At 35.7% G+C, this 23,084-nt stretch overlaps 1 protein-coding gene and 1 long non-coding RNA gene across 3 annotated transcripts in view; both read right to left on the bottom strand.

The window, feature by feature from the left end:
- The window catches only part of DTNBP1 (dystrobrevin binding protein 1), a 73,075-nt gene that overhangs the window by 34,774 nt on the left and 15,217 nt on the right, over positions 1–23,084 (bottom strand). For both annotated transcript variants that reach the window (XM_083826852.1, XM_083826853.1), the window contains 2 exons: positions 21,333–21,465; positions 8,552–8,574 (listed from right to left, as the gene is read on the bottom strand). In XM_083826852.1, the coding sequence (XP_083682978.1) occupies positions 8,552–8,574; positions 21,333–21,465 (156 nt within the window). The remainder of the gene's footprint in view (positions 1–8,551; positions 8,575–21,332; positions 21,466–23,084) is intronic.
- LOC310895447 lies at positions 10,458–21,324 on the bottom strand. Its single transcript, XR_014580693.1, has 2 exons — positions 18,648–21,324; positions 10,458–18,548 (listed from the first exon to the last, which is right to left on the bottom strand). It is a non-coding gene; the product is annotated as an uncharacterized lncRNA (long non-coding RNA).

Below are 23,084 nucleotides of genomic sequence, written 5' to 3'. Positions count from 1 at the left end.
AAATGGTTTGGAGTGGAATAAGTAACCAGAACAAGAAGAACTATCTTTGATCAGCTGAGTTGCAAGAACACACAGTATTTGCTCCAAGGATGGGTAACAATCTAATTTGTTCATAAATAACCTGTTATCTGTAGAGCATCCTTTTCTAAACATTAGATTTCCTTTATAAATTGTTCTCTATTTGCAGCTTTGAACATTCAGACCAATCTGTGATGTACGTAACAAATTTGGAAGTGGCTACCATTTCACGATTGACTAAGGTCCACCCAAGCCTGTATTGCCGCTATTAAGGAAGCCCTATTTTTCCCTCACTAGTTGAAAACTTAACAAAAATGGGAGAAGGGTAAATAATTTTCAGTCTGATATCCAGTTGACCGTGTAGCCCCCCTTCCACCAAATCATAATGGGAAATAACGTCCTGATGTAGTGATTCAAGCTCAAAACGTAGACATTTTTTCCTATGGCTTAAGCAGACTTCAAGATTTTTTTCCATTGAAACGTAGACTATTTCTGGCATAGAAAATATTGTCTGTCCCTAAGACCTGACATTTTTAGACTTTAACCTATTAGGTAACAAATATAGTTGTAGTCTTCTGCAAAATAAATGTATACTTAAGATACTATCCATTGTAGTTTGCTTCACCCCAGTCACAGTATTTAATCTAGCAAACATTTTGTTCACTTGTCAAAGGCAGCTAATTAAATTTCAGCTACACCTACTATTCAATACAATGGTGGTGTCAATTCCCAAAAAAAGTCATATTCAGGGGGTTTGCTGGTTTTGACTGGGGCAGAGTTAATTTCCATCAGAGCAGCTTGCATGGTGCAATGCTGCATGTTTGTGATGAAAGCAGTGTTCACGACGTAGCAGTGCCTCAGCTGTTGCAGAGCAGTGCTTACACAGCATCAAGGCCTTTTCTGCCACGCTGCCCTGCCAGCAAGGAGCGCATAACCGGGGAGAGGACTGAGCCAGGCTGGCTGACCCCAGAGGACCAAAAAGATATTCCATACCATTTAGCATCATGCTCAACAATAAATGCTGGGGGACATCTGGAGGTATGGTGCATGTCTTCCCAAGTAGCCATTACACACGATGAAGCCTTGCTCTCCTGGAACTGGCTGAGCATCTGCCCTGCAAGGAATTCATTCACTACTTCCCATTGTTTTGCTTTGCCCACATGTGCAACTTTTGCTTTACCTATTGAACTGTCCTTACCTCACACAAATTTTTATTGCTTTTACCCTTCTGATTCTCTTCCCCATCCCAATGGGGGCTGTGTGGGGCTTAGCTGCCTACTGTGTTAAACCACAACAGGAGGACAGCAGAGACAAGCAATCACTTGCTTGCACACATGCAGTCTCTACCAAGACAGAAAATTTAGGACTTTTGCTGTTATTGGGTATGTATTCATATATGGAACGAGTTTTAAAATTGGACCATAAAGTCTGATAACTCAGCCAGATGGAATCAGATGCTTGCAACTCAGGACCATCTACTTGTGCGCTAGGGAGACAGCCATTTGCAAAGCTTTTACATCGCCACTGGTGGTGGTGTCTGCCCTGCTGAGAGAGATTCAAGTATCTATAACACAGGATGAAAAACAGTGAAAGATCAAGAGTAAATCTCCCTTTCTCTATTTTTCCCCCTTCTGTCTTTCCTTCTTTCTTTTTTTTTCAAAGCCTTGTCCATAGCTATATCAAAGACAGAAAAAAAGTGGACAGAATTTACAAGTAGCTAGATCTCTGACTTTAAAAAGTGTCCTGAGACTTAAACAGATATGAGAGTCTGAAAACACAGAGAGAGTCTGAAAAATGAAAATACAAACAGGAAAATCAAATGCAAGGTAGCTATAAGGACGCTTTATCATTTGGTTTTATTTTCCATCTGTCTTATCCTATTACAGCATAATGGAAGACTTAAGTAGTTAAACTCATTTGTCTTTCACTCAAGGTTTGTCTAGAAGAGACCGCGTCTCATACCATTCAATTCTCAAGAGAACAGTTATTACATATGGGAGTCCTGATCAATTCTTACAACAGACAATACAGAACATCCAAAGTTACAAGGCTTGATGGGATGGGAAAGAAGCTGGTAACATGCATTTTTAGCTAAAAATTTTTCGGAGTATTTTCAGCTCACAGCAAAATAATGAAAAAAAATCTGAAACCTGAATATGTTTGAAAATTTTAACTCCAAATTAGCTTTATGACAACAGAATTAAGCAATTGTTTTCCAAATGTTTTCTGGTATGCCAAAATAAGAGTTGTCCCCTTTTACATCTGTGATACAAGTCTTAAGTATTGATATTTTTGACCATGGTCACCTAAATAAAGTCTAAAACAATCAGGAAACATTCAGGAAGTACTACTAGCAGAAGCATTGCCTATCTCTTGCGGCCTGTTTTAGAAGCAGCACCCAAACAACCAAGATACCCTTCCTCCCCTATTCAACGAAGTAACTGAAATGAAAAACCCCAAAATACATTGCATCTGCTAGACTATATGAAGATTCGGAAAACATTGTTGATTTTGATAGCCATCAGAGGCCAGTGTGATAAAGAAGATCCCCAAACAAGAAGAAAAATTAATTTGACACAATTATCTGTTGAGATGAGTACTTTCCCTCTCCCCCGCCCAAAAAAAAGAGGACTGGAAAAATGCAAATTCAACAGAAGCATCTTAGATTATGAAGGAGCATGACAAAACATCCATATTTCATATGTGACCCAATGACAGAACCTAGAAGAGAAAAGCAAGAAAAAAATACATCTTTTCTTCCCCATCCTCTTTCTCAGAAAGTATTTTGACAAAACTTTAAAAAAATTATCAGGGCCTATTTGGGAGTGATCTCTGATGCACAGAGCTGGAAACATATTTTTTTGTACTGTAAACAGAAGTGCTGAAAATGATCATATGACCAGCTTCCCTAAGCTTGAATGAAACTAATCCTGTTAAAGCTTAGAAATATCCATGACTCAGTAGCCAAAGCCGCATGCATATCTGCCCTTACAAAGTTTCTGACACTTTTCATTGTCGAAAAGTGCTGCGTTACTGATTTCTAAATGGCCTCTATTGCTTACTTTTCTTTCCAGAAACATAACTCAAAACATTTCATCCTATACCTTTTGTTTGTTTTTATTTAATAGAGACTTTCAGAAGCAATTTTTAAATCTATCATTGGATGAAGTCTGAAGTAAACTCAGTAACGTAAGTTATTACCATTGTGTAATTTAGACTATTTTTATCTGGTTTTTTTCCCCAGTATCTATCTCATCGCTCTGCTCCACTCATCCATCTTTTAAAGAGGTTTACAGTATTCTGTAAACATTTACTATACAGTCATGGCTGCACTAAGAGAAAAGTGATGTTAACTTTAGAACAAGCAAACAAAAAAAAAAAACACACACAAATTGTACCATGTCTCTAAAAGGACAGTGGAATGATTTCAAATCTCAGTGCAGTCATAAATGCACTATATGTCAAGAATTACAAAAAAAAAAAAACAAACACATTTGCTATATAATTTTTAGTTTCTCAGCTGTAGGAATGAAAATTATATGCTCTTCCCTTTCAAAACCATCAAAGAGTAAAATACATCAAAGACTAAGAACAAATACACACACAGATATAGTCTAAAATAAATTCTGTATTTCAAGAAATTGCCAAGATCCGTTTGTTTAAGCAACCAGAACAGGGCAGCACAGGGTATAATCCAGCTCCTGAAAGTGGTTCTCTGAACACTGGAATTGATGCGTACTAGGAAGAAACTGGCAGGCTACATCATGTGCCATACCCAGTGTTTTCATCCATAAACCCATCAGCTTTGACAAAGCTCTCTGAAAGATAATTTACTAAAAAACAGGAAACATGACCAGCTTTGAGATATTTTGTCCCATTGCATACTCACTTCAGATATACCAATGCCAGATCTGCTGGGACATCAGCCACCCCCTGCCTTATTCACATAGATGCTTCTTAGAAAGAAGCAGGAAAGCTTCTAACCTTCACTTTCTCAGCATCACAGATTACTAAATACGATATGCTTACATTTTTATAGAAAACCTCTGCAGTTGAAAGAAAAGAGTCTGGAGAGGTTTGTCCTGACCTTGTACACTACAGGTACAGGAAACAACAAAGGAGAAAGTCTGGCCCTGAAAATAGTCTTAAAGCAAAAGGAAGAGAAGAATAACAAAATCCATTTTTCATGACAGAAGAGAGTACAATCTGTAGTACAAATGTGAACAAAGCGAGAAACAAATTCTAAAACAGTATCTCTGCTGACAAATACAGAAATCATTCATAACTTAATATATTGTTTTGTACTTGTTCCATGCTACTTAAAGGTAATAACATCAACTACCAAGAACATTAGTGGATTGTCAATACTTTTCCATGGTGCAAACAGGTATATACACAGAGCTTTGCCTGAGCCTCTTCTTGATGACAGCTGGCATGCTCAAAGAAAATACTTTATAGGTCAATGAATCACCTCTTCATACCTTAGCACACACAGTAGGAAATGAAAACTGAAACAATTCTTTTCCTAGGTTATATAAAGGAATAATTTTGTTCATAAATGTTCATAAGGTCGCTCAAATTTACAGTGGTCCCATCCATACCAGATCTGTGTATCTGTATCTATTCATATTTATACCCACACAAAGCTCCTGGGAGAGATTGTTAAGCTGCCTATCTGCCTGTTTGTGAGCTAAACCTGCCTTGTCACAGCCTGTGGCAATACACAACCAGTATTTTTTCTGTGTTGTGGAATTATTGGGATGCATCCCTAAATTTAAGTTTTCAGTCCTGTGCTGTTTTGACCCTCAGACTATACTATTCGATTTGTCAATTCCAGTGAAACTTGCTTTCTATGCTGTGCAAGGCATGAAAACTCAGCAGCAGTGAATGTAAGAGGTGCATTTGGACACAGAAAAACAATCCTCTCTTTACCACTTCTAGCATACATATTAAAGAAATGTTTTTGTGATACTTAATTTCCGCACGTTCAGATAGAACAAACTTACACATTTACAATACGTGTTTTGATGTAAGACGTCCACCATCCTTAACCTAGAAGCCAATGCTTTTTAGTATGTATGCATTCTACTACACGAAGAGTAAGTTAATGTTATCAAAACTGGCATTTCTATTTTCTTTCATTGTAACACAAGTGAATGTACAGTGCTTTCTGCTGCGCATGTATTGAAAGATGCAAGTGTGTATAAAGGTAGCACATATATATTACTCAAAGATGCCTGTTATACACCAACTCAAAACCAAACCAAACCAAAAGAATAAAAAGATCCAAAAGATCTCTCTGGATCTGAGAAGGCAGGACTTCAATCAGCTAAATAAACTGCTTTCACATTGGTTGTCTTTGTTTGAGGACATAAGGGAACAAGAGTTTAAAAGACATCTCCAGCCTTCCTCCAATCTCAGTGCATGTTTCCTTTCCCTTTAACTCAGAAAATCTCAGAAGAATGACATTTAATTGATCTACATTCAGTAATTTCATGATGTATTTTTTATCAACTATTTAAACAACATTTCATTGTGCTGTTATTTTTATTTTCTATTCTACCTTGTTTCTAACTTTTCTGATTTTATTTTTTTCACCATGGGCCTGGAAGTAATCCATGTCCAGCGTCCACTCCCTTACTAATGAAAGCACGTCACTTCATGTTATCTTTCTCATAAACCTCTTGAGCTCCAGGTTAAATTCAATTAGATGACAGGAGCATAGTATATACTGGGTAGCATCTCCAGAACCTCTGGGCTCTGATAATTAGAACCATTCTTCTAATACCCAGCACAAATGTCCAAATACACCATTTGTAGAAGGTACTGACTGCCGCCTTCTCCCCTGCCCCCAAACCATAGTGCCCTGACTTTAAACAGCTCTTTGTTCCTGGCCCCTGTGCTGGCTATTTTATGGACAATGTTCAAGAGCACATTTCAGTTTGGACAGTTATTCAAGGATGAATTGGTTGAGGTTGTAGTCTATACTTGCAATATAAAATGTAAAGAATAATCTACACAACTTCTCCTTAATTAACCTATTTCAGTTGGAACCAACCTTTTTTGAATAAAGCAAACCAAAATTACATGCAATATTTAAGATAAGATCTTATGACTGCTTTGCACAGTGGTTCCTCATCTCATCCTTAAAATGTGTTAGGTAACATAACACTGTTACACTGGTAACTTAGACGTGCTCCCCAGCCTTTTCCTCCTGTGCCAGCAGTTCTAGGGCCATCTAATTAGCTTTTTCAGCTTGCTTTATCAATCAAAACCAAATGACGGATCATTTTCTGCACAAATCTAGAGAGCCTTGGAAGCAGCTTAAAAAAGAAACATGCAAGAAGGAGCCACCAGTTAGACTGGGCAAAGCTGCTACAGAACTGAAACATCTGTCACTCTGTAATCACGAATCCATCGTGAGGAGGAAGCTCTCACTTCCCTGCTTCTATTCAGCTAATGAAATGCATGCTGTGGTACTCAAAACTTGGCTGAAGTTACCCAAGGCCAGAAAAAGACTGACTGAGGCCAGTCTGTGATTCTAATTCACCACCCCCATTAACAATAAGAATTCAGAGTAGCATCAGATCTGAGAAAGTAGACAATATTTAAGAAACCATGAAAATCTCTGTCTTCCGAGTATGGATTTCCAATCAGCTATGCACACACTGTTAAGTATTTTAATCTCAGTTTCCTGGGATGTCAGACAAGACAGTACAAACTGTTCCCGCAGTTAAAATAAGGCACCTATTGTTAATTTTAAACCATATTGCTGCCGCCTTATAAAGAATTTAGACTTGTTTGACACAACTATTCTCAAAAACGTTAGCTATTACTTCTTTCTTTCTCTGATGCGTACGTTAGTTCAATGTACGAAAAAATACAGCAATTAGGCTGACGTTTCATTTCCATTTTTAAAGATTTGTCACCACGTTTGTGCTTTTCCAGCCTTCCATAGCTTCCACCAATTCTTTTGAGTACTGTAGAATAAATTTGATCAGCTGGTTTGAAAACATCCAGCAGACCCAGAGTACCCTCTAACCTGGCCTCTCCTTGTTACAGCGTGAGATCCTACTCCTTTGCCATTGATATTGACTGTGCTAGCCATGGATTGCATTTGAACTTTACAGTGAAGAAACAAACAAAGCCTTTGGCCTTTTTCTTGGAATCTTTGCAGTTTTTTTCCACTCTGTACTAAGTAAAAACCTCTTGGCTACCAAGACAAGCCTTCATAACTAGTACTGGAAATCTGTATCCATCTATATGAACCAGTTACTTAGTTTGGTATACACTTCAAGGTAAGTACACAGCTAACACCTTCCATTCACATGAAAATATTCATCTTTGTGAAATAATTTTAACATACAGCGTCACAAGAAGGTATTATCTCTATGGGGGAAGAAAAGAGAATCCAAGAGAAGTAACTTTGAAAACCATCCTCCTGATTTCTAGAAACTCATTTAAATCCCTTAATCAACACAAACAAGAATAACAGGATTCACTATTCTCCCAAGCATCAGGTACTACAAAGTAGCTGCCTTGCCACGGAACAGAACGAGCTTAGCATTATCGTTGGTTTTGTATTGAGCTAGTCTGTGTTGAAAGCTGTCAAATCAATGAAAAAAAAAGTTGTTATGGTAAGCTACAGATAAAGTGACATTTTACATAATCTGTGTTGCTTGTCTGTTAATGTTAGCTTTATCATTTTCCTTTTTTTAGCATTATGTAAGGATGAGATAGTAATGAACTGAAAAGGCAAAGAGGAATGAAGTTGATAGAAATTTCCAGCCCTTCTTTCAATTTGAAGAGACAATTAATTGGCATAAGTCAACGTACTTGACTTTGTTCTCATAAATAAAGACTAGTCACAAAGCCACAGTCACACCTTATTCAAAGCAAAAGATTATAGTAATTCTTAAGCTGATCATACATTAACATTAGTAGGTAGACTAAGCCTGAATTTAAAATTTACTGAAAATGGTAATGTGTTCCACCTACGCATCACAGTACAAAGCAATAATACGTGACAGAGTTCCTAGCCATTGCATATTGTTTAGGACAGATATACATATGTATCATCATTTATATCCAACAGGTTGAGCCAAAAAAAAATGTATTTGTCTGATGTAACATAATACTGTGAAAATATCCTAGAACAGCTAGACAAAAGTCTAACAAGTAACAGCCTGCAACACATGTTAAAAAACATTCATGCTAGAAATGACAGTTAACAGAAGACGACTAAGCTCTTAACTTCCAAAACTGAAGACCAAGGGAGAGACTTGAATTAGATGCCAAATCTCTGAAACCTGTCTAAAACAACAGTAGCCTCTGTGTTCTTCCTATGATTATGACTCTCCCAAAGAAACCAGTAGCAAGAACAGGTAAACTGAAAAAGAAAGCCTGCTGGGTTTGAAATAACATTCACATTATCAAATGCAGAACTGGAACAGCTCCTTATTAGTTTAATTTAGCACAAGAATTGCCATAATTCTTACAAATATTCAAGTAGAAAATGAAAAACAGGATTTACCTTTGAAGGTCTCGAGTTCCTTCCTGTTGGAGAAAAGCAGAATACAAAAAAAATAAAATATTAGAATAACTAAGACTCATTAAAAGATTAAAAGCAAAGAATTTGAGAATCACATTTGTAAGGGTAATACTATTAAGTGTGCTTACCTAAATCAATCTTGATCAACCTGTTTAGAAATTAGGCTACCACATATTCATAAATATGTGTAATTATACAAGTATTGCATTTTTATATCTATCCACATAATTTCTAAATACACTGTTACAAAAATCACCAAGACTTCTTAAGGCTTCAGATACTAAAACATCTATTGCTTAGCAGAGCTTTGCCAGTGTATAGCTTAGTAAGTAACAATCAGTGCTCCATTTTCACCAATGCTGTTCGAAATTCTTTTGGCAGCTGCGAAGGACAAGAATTTACAACTTCATTTGCTCAATTACAACACACTTTAAGGTCAAGAGAAGCACACAGGGACATTCCTCAAAGGAGAGGATTTTAAAATACGAAAAGTGACAGATAACACATTACTCAGGTACCAGAAAGCTAAGAAATCAACAGCAACTCTATTTTATTTCCTTCACACCAGGCCACATTCCACTTTCAGTTGTGAAGCAATTTTGAATGCAAAGCATATAGGTAAGAGAAATAAGTTTCCTTGTTTTCGGGAAATTGCAAAATGCTCTATTTGCCATTGTTACAAAGTAGTGATTTATCATGAATTTAGAGACGAAAGAAGAATCTAGGTAATAGCTTAAATAAGGCTGAATGCTGGCCTTTTCCTTACAAAAATACAATGAACATCTTTTCAGCCTATGCCTTGCAGACTTCAGTCCCATACACATAATAAGCCTAGTTAAATCCCGAATTTTGAATGCAAAAGTGATTTTAAGTAAAATAAAACAGAATATCTGAACTAACAGTTCTCCGGATAAATGCTTCTACTCACTACCCACAGATGAATACATATGCTTCAGTCATTACTGGGTCACCTACAATATAGGCTTTTTCACAGTACATATGCTATACCATAATAATTCCTTCTCCTCCCTAACAGATGATGCACTTCAGTATTTATTCTTGCATTGACAACAGATAAAGCTATTTTAAACCTGAAGCTATTTTCCAGGCAGGATAAAGTATTCCAAAGGCAGCGAGAGAATGCATTTACCTCCACATTTCCAGTGAACATCCCGATTTTGTCACCAAATGTCCAACATAGATCTCTGAAAGAATGTGTGCTTTACCAGGAAATAAGCTACCACATAAGTTACAGCAGCAAAGCCTGAATTCTAACTTCCTGTGAATATCTATTACTCTTCCTGCTTCTCCTCCATCCATTTCTCAATCTAGTAATTCCCTTTTTTACCAGAGAAAAAAAGCTACTTCACAACACCTATGATTTGCAGGTTGATATGTTCATATTTTTTTCCTATCTTGTGTACTTTAAATATAAATACAAAATTCTTAAACACTCAACTTGTATTCCTTATGTTTAAATAATGGCATACTACTCGACAAAACAATCACAGGAAATGCATATTTTCCACATACTGAAACAAAAACCATACTGAGGAAACATCTTGTGAATTTAAGAGGAAAAACCTACACTAGTTGCTCCTAAAACCAAGAGGTCTTATGCCACTTGTCTCCAAAAAGGAACACAAAACAATTACTGTCATTGTGTTCAAATATACTAGCAAACAAGATGGTAATAGAGTAACCAACTGACAGCACTATTCAATGCTTTTATCTTAAAACCCAGAATTGTACCTTTCAAAATCCAACTAACCATTTTAGGGTTGACCCATTAGGGTGCTGACACTATAACCACATACATAATAGACATTCGTTAGGAAAGCTGGAAATGAATAGTCAACCAGACCCTTTTTTAGATTATGTATCTCTGAAAAAAAAAAAATCTACTATTAGCATATAGTAAAACTAAAGATTTGGAATTTAAGAATCTGCATTTCCTAGTATCCTCATAGCAACTCAGATCCAGACTAATGATCCTTTATATGCTAGACAACACAAATCAATCATGTCTTGTGGTTTCTCTTAACATCCTAAATAAAAGACATGTTCAAAAATATATCTTAAAAAACATGCTAAATGAAAATATGCTCTGCATTAGCAATGAATATGGTCCTTTTTAAATCAAATTATTCAAATAAAAATTTTAAATTTTTAAAATTTCAATCCTAAATCTTGTTCATTATTTGCTTTGGTAAGAATCAGACACTAAATTTAAAGTGGAAAGGAGACTATGACTTGCAAAAACACTGGAAAAACAGTTGGCTTCAGATTAAATCAACACATTTACTAGAAGAATAATTACAGAATTCTAGACATATGTACACAAAAAATGTACTACAATATGTTTGTTTCTCTTTCTCTGTGTAAGTAAATAATTTTTTATTTAGTCATAAATTGGCAGGAAGAAAAAACAAGCATCAGATACATCTTCTCTATGAAGGCAGAGACAAAAATCATCTGCAGAAGTAAATACAGTGAAGTCGCATTAAGAAAGAAACTATATATTTGGAATACACACAGTCTGTAAAGGAAAAAGCAGATTGGGTAATTAAAACAACAACAAAAAAAAAGATGAAACTGGAAAAAGAGTTCCAGAAAACAGTCTTTTAAAAATTAAGTTAAAAGGCAAACGGGGGAAAAACTTGCACTGGATCAGGCTTGGATGAGTAGGTAGGACTGCTGCCTCTTATTTTAGGTCTTACCACATTAAATTACCAGCTTTGATGCTACATATTACATTTTTGTATTTGTTTTCCTTTTACTTTAAATCGCTCATTCTTTGAGATCATATTTTCTATTAGGTTTATACAAAAGCTACAGCAAAAGAGCTCGGTCTTTGACAGTTTACTAACAACATCATACTAGTAGACAAAAGTGCAGTATAATGAATCATCTCAGCAGAGGAGTTCTGTCAACTGCTCCAGCTCACAAGTCTTTTATCCTATGCATATTTTTTGTACGAAAAAGCTAGCCTTTTTCCCTATCCTATTTGTCTACATAATTTAAGGCAATTGAAAGCTTTTCATATAAAAATGCTGTTGGATTTCAGAATTTTTGCTACCCCCCAAGCAAATAAAGGGCAACAATTGTCAGAAAGTTGCACACAGTTGCATAAGCCTGGTTTTTGCACTTCAAGATAATACTCAGGTGAGGAAAGAGATGGTATTCAGGTATAGTTTAATGCTAGCATAACAGATACTAATCAGGTTCTCATTCCCTTCTGAGCATGATGGCTGCAGGTAAATTTTAAGATAAACCCCTCTATGCACCATGTCCAAAGAGGCACAGCTAATATTTATCTCATGGTTCAAAACAATCAAGAGCAATGAAATGAAAGCACTGTAACCCAAGAGACTGTGGAGAATTTCTCTGAAACATCCTATCAAAAAATTAAGACCTGAGCCAGAAGTACAGAGGAAAAAGATGTATACAGACACTGATAAAATACAGTACCCCATTTTAGTCTGACGTATCCCTTTCATATAAATTTTTACTTGCAGAACTACAATAAATTCTGAAATGAATTAAAACTGTAGTGTATGGAAACACTGTCAAGACAGGACGTATCCTCTGAATTACTACTTGTAAGTTACCCTGGAATGTTCTAATGAAAATGTTGTCAAGTGGTCTTAACTTCCTCATTTACAGAAAAGTTGAGCTTCAGGGTTTGTGGTGAGAATATATAATTTCAGAGATTACAGGCGAAGAAGACTCTATAAAATATATTAGTAGTCCCACACAGTAACTCATGTGAGCACAACGTACAAAACCAGTTAGAAGGCAAATACAAATTCCCAATTACCTTCTCATTCCCTTAAATGTCTCACTGCACTCTTGGATTAACCCTGCCTTATTCACTGAGAAGAAGAGATAGGAGGAAGATAATTCTATCGGATACCGCTGGTAAACAAGAATAAATCCAGAAATAGGAATATGGGAGGAGAAGGAAAAGAAAGAGTCGGAAGGCAAGTAAGGATCAGAGACAAATGATTGCTGAAAGCTTCCAGCTTCACAAACTAGAACTGCCTGTGAAGATACAGACAAGAATTAAAGTCCTGGAGATCTTTAAATTCAAGTTACATAGATATCACATCATTCCTCCAAAATCACGCCTTGTAGCTTTGATTCAACTTGACCAGAAATTAATATGGCAGATTCTTAGAAGTGTTTTTGTTTGGTTTTGTTTGTTGTTTTGTTTTCATAAACAAAACTTTAACAGAATGGGAAGAGAGTATTAAAGTATCTAGCTTAAGAGCTTACTCACCACCTAGCAGTCTTAAAACTTTGGTGAAAACAAGGAACATTCACCCCATTACATTGTTGCTACCCAGCTGAGGAATAGAATGTCACCACAAAAACACGCATCTTGTTGTACATTTGCACATTGTTTTGCACATTGTTTTGAGCAGGTACCCATAAGGGAAATTCTCAAAGATATAAATAGCAGATTAAATGCTGTCAGCTCAAAGCTTTGAAATGCTTCTGTAAGGGGATCATCCAGTGCCTAGCTGTCACCTGTAAATGATGAAGAATTATCAGCAATTCCTTGGCTACTTGGTTCATTACAAATTCTTATTTATATTCTTTAAACAATGGCATTTCAAAAGACTGAGACTATTCTCTGTATCACCTCAATTTAACAAATGTCATCACTAATCACAAAATATTTACCATATGATCCCAATCCACAGAATCAATGATAAACACCGAGCCAAATAAGAATGTAGATTAGAAAACTAATAATCCAGTCTAGTCAAAACCATCCTGCTTTAAGTTACTCAAATCAATGGGAATTTTGATTGTTCAACAAAAGCAAGAAAAGGTTCTCGGATTCTACTGTACCTTGCAATGGGCTGTAACACTAAGATTAATTTTCCAAATGCAATAAAACACTAGGGAATTCAGTTAAATAACTAGAAAGCACAGAAACACCAAGTTCTTTGCAATGATGACAGCAGGCAGAATTGACATTTCCATATTTTATCTCCATGGAAAGAGTAGGCAGATAAGAAAGCAACAAAGTCATAAATGAATGTCAGGAATGCTTTATAGCACGAATTCTGAAAGTAGCAGACGGTCAATAAACTCAAACAACTAGATTCACGTGTAAATAAAAAATAATCCCCAAAGAGCATAGAGATGGTAAAAATTGAGTATTAAATTTGAAAGATTTTACAAAGAAATGTGTTTATAAATGTTGAGTTGTAAATACTAGATACAAACAAAAATGAACACTTAAAGAAGGTATACTTGCTTATCTGCAATGTCATTTAAAGATATTTCTGGCACCTACCGAGACTCAAAGCAAAACCTTAGAAATACTGCATTTCATCTGTTAAATCTGGTACAACTAAATTACCAAAATTATATTTAAATAATTGTCTTCTACAGACTGATACAATCTTTATTCAGCTAAAAAGCAGAAGGAGGGGCTTTAATTTTGATTTTATCGGAAGAAATAGAATCCAAAAACCTGAGTACCCAAAACTTGTGTCACTTGTACTAAATCATTTTCTGTGCAATGTAATTATCTGTGTACTTAGGATTAGCACTTCTGATAATGAAACAAAAATGTTTTCCCTCTGGCAGATTGCTTAAGCAACCTTTTCAGATCGCATACGTCAACTATGACTTCAAAATACCTTTAAGACTGAATAGATTTAAGGAGTAAAAATCAATAAAAACCAGAGCTACTACTAAATACTGTTGAAATTGAGCAGCAGAGAAGGTTTTCTATTTGTCTGAAGAAGCACTGAATACAGGTCATGATTCTTCATCATGAAATATGAAATTCTATTCAGTAAAAAAAAAAAGAAGAGAAAAGCCCTAAGGAATCTAAATACTTTTGCAGTAGAGTTTTTTTTTTTTTTGACTTCTGTATTCAAATGGAGCTACAAAAGCAGCTGAAGTCTTTCCATATCTTTAAGTGAGATTTCTACATCAACTTCATTCTGGAAGATAGAATGGATCAATGCCAGATTTATTTTTCATAACAGAATGGCAAACATCAAGTGGTAGTTGACAATAAATACAACTAAAATCAAATACTACCCTAATATACTCAGCAGTTTCAGGGTATAGTGAAAGCATTTCTCTTTTGATGGTTCAAAAAAAGAAAGAAACGTTTACCTTGATGAAGAACATTGGGTGGTCACCTTTCAGGTGTTAAATTCAAAAGAAAAACAGGGGGATGGAATTAAAACAGAAGAAAATGGTAAAAGGCAAACCTGCGTAATCATTAAAAGCAAGCAGGCACTTTGTCCTCTTTTAAGAGACTGACACAGATCATTCAGCTTTGAAATGCACTCCAAGATGGAAGTTGAAGTCTGGGATAAATTTTAGCTCCCTCTAAAAGATTATGCCTTCAGATATAAGGCTTTGCAAAGCACCCAGTTCTTAGGGGTTTGCTGTCATTCTGTTGATATTCAAAAAGGGAGTTAGTTTTTATTTTATTTTTATCTTGGTATGCAACATCATTGAATCACGAAAGGATAAATGTAATAGCAGAGTTTTAGTTATTTTTATCATACAACCAACGATTTAGAAATCAAAGTTTAAAGCTGAAATCAGAGAGAAGCTACAAATACCACAACCAAAGGTGACATCTTTGATTTCTAATAGAAAGGAAAAGGGTTCCTGCAGAGCTGATTTTGGTCAACAGCCACACACCAAAATCCAGACCCTAAATCCAAAATCCAGAACTTGGCCATCAATTTCCCTACAGGCGTTAAAAGTAGAATAAGTAAATAAATATCATTATTCGAGAATTGGCCAAATTTTATTTCAAAGTGACATAGTAACATGGAAAAAAAAAATAGTAGTAATAAAAAAAAAGCCTGAAACCATATACGCACTCTCTACCTAAAAGTATGTGGTATTCCACACAACATGAATGCAATTGTGGCAGTTAGTTGTAACCTGTACCACTTTGGGCACCCTTACCACATCCCTTTGACAAAGGCATGTAAAATACCTCTCACAGAAGCATTGTCAACAAACACATTTAAGACATTTTTTTGAACATTTTTCAAACAATCTTTTTTCCCCCAAAACAAATTAAAAGGAATTATTGAAGATCTCAGGAAAATAATTCATACTGAAGAGAGACAGAATCTATCTGGAGAAACATTAACCATTGCTCAAAATCAGAGAATAGATGTAACGTGGTAATGACAGCTAAGCCCTGTTCTGCCACTAGCCACAATGAATTAATTACTTTCATAAATAAGGTAGTTCTGAGGTGAGAAAGAGTATAAAGGAATGATTAGGGCAGTCCTAAACCATCGTTTCTATTATTGGTACAATAAGTCTGGACAAAGAATGCCTGGTACTAACAGACTGACACGATTTACAGATTACACTCAGTAATCAGCACTACATAGAGGTAGAACAGTCATGCAGGACTGATATAATGTTCAACATTTTCTAGAAAACATCAATAAAAGCTTCTGTAAGATGCAGAGGATCCCTCACAAGCATTCAATCCTTAATTGTAGGTCACAAAAGTCAACAACAACAAAAAAACATTTATGCCTATAAAAAAGAAAAAACTACAGGAAGAAGGTATACTACAGACCTCTTAACTATTTCACTGTCTCTCCTCATCAAGCAAAGACCATCATAAAAAACAGCAAAATTAAATCAACTTTAAAGTGATAGAAGTTATACTGCACATTCCCACTTCTCAAATAACACAAAAAATGCCAAAGACTCTAAAATCTTTTGTGCTGCTGTTTATAAAACCTGGCCTAATATTTAAATAAATATATATTTGGAGCATTTATGGGAGCAAAATTCACTAATAACGAAGCAGCCTGCTTCTCTGGGTTTGATAAATGCAAACTACTGTACTGTAGGTGTTCTTGTAGACAAAATAAATTCACAGTCCTAAAATTATGCAAAAGGAAGCACAACTATCAAGGGACTTTATGCAAAGCTTGTGCAAAAAACAATCCTCAGTTTTTCAGGATCAATAGGGTATCAATCATTCCATATCTGTCCAAAGTATAACAACTGATATAAAATTAATATAAAATTAATTCCAGCCAGCTATTACCATTAAAATACTTGGTACTGATTGTGCTGTATACAGACCCTTGAATAGCAGGATGGAAAAGATGTCTGCGATGTGTACGCTATTTGGCACAAAGTTATAGCCATACAATTAATGTCTAATGAAAACTAAATCCAGTCATCCACAGCATGACTACTGTGACAACTGTCCTGAAGATAAACTTTCAGCATCCATCCTTGTAAGTTCATTATTTATGTATCCACTTACATGAAGGTATAGCTGCTGAAACTCTAAACCTGCTGGAAGACTGATCAAGAAGAATATGGCAAGCAACCTTACTTTGATGAAAATGTTTATGAGAACTATGAAACATGTAGCTAGAGTCCTAGAAATAATTCACAGTACATTTAACGTTCAAAGGAAAAATAAACATGTTTGAAACATGTAACAATATTTTCTACATATCAAAAATCCATTTGATAAATTAATATGTGAAGCTTATAAGTGTTATAAAGCTACAACTCAAATTTATCACTACCAGATGGGAGGCAGTCATCACTAAAGACAGAGTACTGTTCTAGCTTATCACTTGGGGAACATCATGGGATCTAAACAAAGCCTGCACACATACAAGTCTTCTGTTAGGCAACACAATTTTGTATTGCAGGGTACTACTATCCATTCCATCTTCTCTCTTCTGACCTTGGTAAAAAAAAAAAAAATAATTTAGGTAAACAAGAAAATTTATAATGATACTGCAGTAGGGATAGATAATATCTGAAATCAGCACACAAAAGAAAATTCTACCTTTTACTTTTTTTATTTTTTAATATTAGTAAGTAAATAACGATTAATTGTCCCAAGTAAGAAGAACTTTTCCAAAAAAGCAGGCTGGTCTGAATTGTCTAAAGAAGATTTTTGGATTTACTTTTTGAACGCTTATTTGGGCAGGCCTAACAGAAGACATGGTGCAACAATCCTTATGAGCCTTTATGTTCAATCATAGTAGTAACTGATTAAGACATTTTCTCACATACACATTTCTAATCTATAGAATGCAATTGCTGTAAATTTCATACCCTCTTGAATGTGAAAGTGAATCAAACCTTATCCTCCAGGAGCATAAAAACAGGATGTCATCAGCATGGAAATTCCTCAAACTGTCAAGCTCCTCAACTACTGCGTTAATTACCAAAGCAGATGGTTACAACTTTTCTGATATCAAATATATCTTTAAAAATCAAAAAAGCAAATTTAGGTTTAAATATACATATTAAGAACATATTTTCTCTTTACGTAAAGCATTTCTTTAAATGTCACCAGAAAGGGAAAAAAAAAAAAAAAAATTAGTCCCACTGAGGTTTGCAGTATTGCTAAATATTCATCTGTTGAAATATACCCAAACAAGAAGAGACTCGGGACTTTAGATTTCTTTCATCATTTTCCTTTTATGTCTGTTCTCAAAGCAGACAAGTAATGAAAACAAAGGATTCTTAAACTGGGAATCCTAAAAAATTCAAATTCAGACAATTATGTTTAAAGTTAAATGCCATAATAAAACGTATTCATTCATTTCCAGTGACAAGGGACTCTTTACTTAAATGAAATACATTTGTACAAAATGCTACTGTTAGTCATCTCCTTTTAACTGATAAAAATTTTTGCTATTTTTCAAAAAAACAAACAAAAAACCCAAACCAACACTGATCCATCTGACATGGATACAATTGGTATTAAGAGCTTCATAGCTTCAGGATGGAATCATTTTAGCTCACACCATAAGCCTGCAATTTTGTGCATATAAAAATTAGCACAAAAGTGAGCTTCTGACACTGCTTCCTGAACGACACAGTGCACTGTCCTGGGAATGCAGAAAGTGCCGTAGGACACTGGAGGGATACAAGGAGTTATCTGGAAATCAGAAACTGTGCATCCTCAGGAGGAGAGCTAAGAGAAAAGAAGTAGAATTATGCTTGAGAAAACGACAGGAAACAAATGGCATGGTTTAATGCTAACATGCATGCAAACAACTGCAGCAAGACTAACCAGAGAAAGCAAAGGTGGAACCTGGACTCCATACAGCAATACTGGTACCCTGATCAATGAATTTAAGAAACATAAAAAGGAAAATTAATTAGCACACAGAAAATCAAGCAATTCCCTCCATCCCCAGCTCCAGCCGTTACAATACATAGTGGATTGATGAATCTACATTTAAACTAGTACTCAACACAAAGACAAAAGGGAATAAATTGATCAGTTTTAATAGAAATAAAGTTGTTCTACTTAACATAGAGACCTATTTCTGAAAGTCAGTTACCATAAGCTGCATTTCAAAGGTTTAGTGTTGACCTAAAGCACTTTCTTCTACATCTTTCACATAGAAAGATTTTTCAAAAGACTTGAAATACATAAGCTTCTAGCGTAATCTCTGCCATAACTGTACAGTAAAATTACCTTTTTGTTGCCCCCTAAAAGTAACCACAGTTTCTAAGAGTTTGTGTTCATCTCAGTTTTCAACCCTCTATGGTCAATACACAGGAAATACCTTCTTACACAAAACCATTTAATCCCTGAAAGTAAATTTCTGTGTTAAAGAGAGAGCATAGGCTCCTGAACCCCCAACTTGATTCTTTACTGTTATCACAGTAAAAACCCCAGGCACTAAAGAGAGCAGCAGAGAGTCCGAGTTCCAAACATATATAACAAATCACACATTAAGTTAGCTGGCTGTTCATTCTTCAAGTACCTACACTAGCAAGTGTCCTTCTAGTAATGAGTTGGCAGTTAATTTCTTACCTAAATAAATACTGTGGTAATGATCAACCAGAAATTACCTGCATTTTTCCTGTTTTGTCTAGATCTGACCAAAGGTAATCAGCTTACAATTATGTTTAGTAGCTTGCTTAGCATTCTATTTATAAAACTGATTAGATGCTAAGCAGAGCAGGCAGCAGTTTAACACTTTATTTTGTTGCTGAAAGCAGAATCTGGGGGAGAGGAAGAGAAAAGTGAGGAAGGAGGGGAGGGATGACAAACCAAACTCAGAAAACTTCAGAAAGATTACTATGTTTTGGGGAGTGTAAATCTATTGTTTTATACACATTTAAAATTTGTGTGTTAGTTGGTTAAACAGCACAGATTTAGAATTTTGAAAATATTGCTATGAAATATTTAATTATTTATATAAGTTAGAACAAGTGAAAATTGAGACATAGTGGCTAGTGCTCTTCCTGGAGAGAGTGAAAATAGTGTTGTCCAGACTTAGGAATGAGAAATCCAGGTTGCAGGAAAATGACAAGAGCACTGATGTGGGCCTGAGGTTCAGCTACCTGGAAAGGGTACAAAAAACTGAAGGACATGACATGAGTAGCTGCTGGATGTGATGGATAGCACTATAAGGGATGGCTGCATTTCTCAGGTAGTTAAAGGGGAGTTACATCAAAAACAGCCAAACTGCACAGACAATTGAAGGGGACCTTCAAGGTACTGGGAGACTTGCAGAACCTGCAATGGGAGGCAGAACTTGCAATGTTAAACAGTATGTAAGGTAACCATATCTGTAACACCACAGAGAGCCAAGATTCTGTTGATAAAGGCAGCAGAAATAATAAATTTGAGCAGAGATGTAGCAAACCAAGATTGAAGGGGAAGAAGCTGCTAGGGCTGCATTGTTTATTTGGGAGGAGACTGGAAAGAGAGAAAAGGATGGCAAAAAGGAAGATCAAGAAAGAGGTAAAAGGATATGGTACGCAAAATGCAACCAGTACTGCCTGGCACAGCCTTGACTTTGATCAGCACATTCTAATCAGGACCATAAGCCAAACCAGTTGTTCTGACCATACCACATGAGTCAAACCTACTTCCACTGTGATGAGAACTGGGGAGAGAGCCAGGGTGCTTCCCCTGGCTAGCAGAACACATGGCTGCTCAGATCAAGCAACCTGCTTATCCCTCCATAAATGCCTGCTCCAGGTCCGTCAGCTACCGCATCTACCCATGCATGTCTATCAAAAATCATCTTTGACAAATTGCTTCAATTTAACTCTTCATTTCCTCATCTACATAACCAAATTATTACTACTTTTCTTCTCTCCATTAAAGTTATTTTTGGCACTATCAGTAACAAACACAAGAAGGTCAACAGTTACATATTTTAAGCTCCTAACATTTATCTCTTGCTATGTCATCTTTTATGTAAATGTGAAGTGCAAGAGTTGGAGGTTCTGTGGTTAACTTTTCACCCAACTGCTAAAAGTTGGACTTCGATTCTAAGTAGTAATGACCTGTCTTTGCGAGTAAGGGAATGGCAGGAGAGTAATAACTACCATATAGAGTAGAAGATGCTCATAGGATAGGATAGGAAAATACAGTCTCTAACTTTACAGGTTACAATACATGGGAAAAAAAAACAACACACACAACAGGGCAAAGATTTAAAAACGAACAACAATTTATCAGTGCCTGTTAACGACAGCCCTTACTCCGTTTTTTTGAGGATAATACAGCCCAACTTCATCTTCACAATGTAGTGATAATTTCCCAATACATCCTCTCTGTTTGTCACCAAGAGTTAGACCAACACTCAATTTATTACAAATTTGCAACTTCCTGTCAACGATTATCATTTCTTTAAAAAATTTTAAAATGGGGATTGTATTGTATAAGAAAAAAATCTCAATAGGCTTATAGTTTATGCCAACCAATATTTATAGCATTTGTTTTATTTACCTTTTTGTTTTCTTGTAGTTTTCCAGCTGTAAATTCTGCATGCATTTGTATCTTTCCAATTCACACTGTTTACATAGGTCCTCAAGACACAACAGATGATTCTCCATTTCCTCAAAGTTTGCCTCTAGACGGGCTATAAGAAATATTTACATGAACATCAAATTGTATCAATAGATGGACACAACCCACCCAAACAGAAATGGGAATTCATAAAAGTAAATAATCGATTAACATGATAATAATTGCACATATATAAATGGATCAGAAAGATAAACACATCTCAAATCACGAAGTGGAGAGTGACGGCAGAGCCATGTTAAGCAAGATCTAACTGAGGCTTCCTTTGCAGCGATAAGTATATTGTCCCCAGCATCTTAGTCTCAAAGACTTGCGGTCCATACTTAGTGAAAAGAAGCATCCCAAATTTGTAATTTAATTTTGCTTGTCAGGCATGCTGTCATTTTACTACTACTTGCTGCGTACCAACCTGAGGAAGGAAATTTTGCTGACCAAGACCAGTGCTAATCTCAAATTATTCAAATGAAGTAAAGCATACTGGAAGAATTTTAACTCTTACAAAACCTTGTGAAAATATAAAATGCCATCTTTGACAATTTACTAATAAAGACAGACCAATGGACAAATCTCTAGACTTACCTATCCTACATAACCAAGCACAAAAACCCTCTCAATGTCTTTTAAGATGAGACTCCAATGAACTAGTCACTCTAGGATACAGCTATGTCAACACATGACTACTATCGACATTCTTGCCATAATGATTCCTTGACCAGAGGGAAGGAGAATTACATTTACATGTTTACAAATGAAACAAGCAAAGAGTAGGTGGGAGTTCACAGTTCAGAGGCAGATACACTAATCTGTTACAATAGATAAACTTGATTGTTGATGCAAAGAACTACAGAGATGATGGAAAGAAATAGCAGAAAAAGCTAAAGCAACTCTTGTTTTGGCAAATGGCCTGATTTCACCTTTGCCTGAGACAGAAGCAATCTCCAAGAAGCAAGACAATAACTAGTAAGTTCATGGCAGAAAAAAAGTGATTTATTGTGTTTTGCTTGCTCAAAAGAAGGAAACTGCAAGCTGGAGACATCAGCGTCAAATCCCCAGTCCTGGTCTGGCTTTCATACTTGGAGCCTATCTTGGAGTACACAAAATTTCAGCTCTCTTGGCCATCGCTCAACTAGAAATTGCTATCCTAGTGGTTCCCTCAATAACTGCAGAAGTTAAAGACTCCATAAACAAATTCTCTAGCATGCATATTTGTATGTTCAGCTCCAATTCAGCTTCATAAGATTTTTTTTGTCCCTAACAAGAAAGTAAAAAAAAAAATGCTCCACAGCAGTCAGAAAAGTAAACACATGACATAATCTATCATATCAGCACAGATTACTTGAAAAAAGGTTGTTAACAACTAACATGGAAACAAGTTTGAGAAAAAAATGTTTTCAGTTCTACAGATTACAATGCAGAACACGCATTGTTTACCACACACTCATCTTCCTCTCTCACAAAATCCAGATGTATTCAACAGGTAATATCATGACTATTTTTATGATCGGTGGTCCCTTTTTGTTTAAAAAATGGACTTTTCTGAGTGCATTAAAATCCAAATGGCTCCATTATGCTAACCTGCCTTTCAGAATGATTGCTCACTTACTAATTTGCAAAATTCACAAACACAGCAGGGTTCAAGATACTTCAGTAAGGTACTTATCAACTACTGTTTTT

This window comes from Anser anser, assembly GCF_964211835.1.
Source record: "Anser anser genome assembly, chromosome: 2".
Lineage (NCBI taxonomy): Eukaryota > Metazoa > Chordata > Aves > Anseriformes > Anatidae > Anser > Anser anser.
The sequence above is the reverse complement of the archived record's forward strand: the minus strand, read 5'-3'. Positions and strand labels throughout refer to the sequence as shown.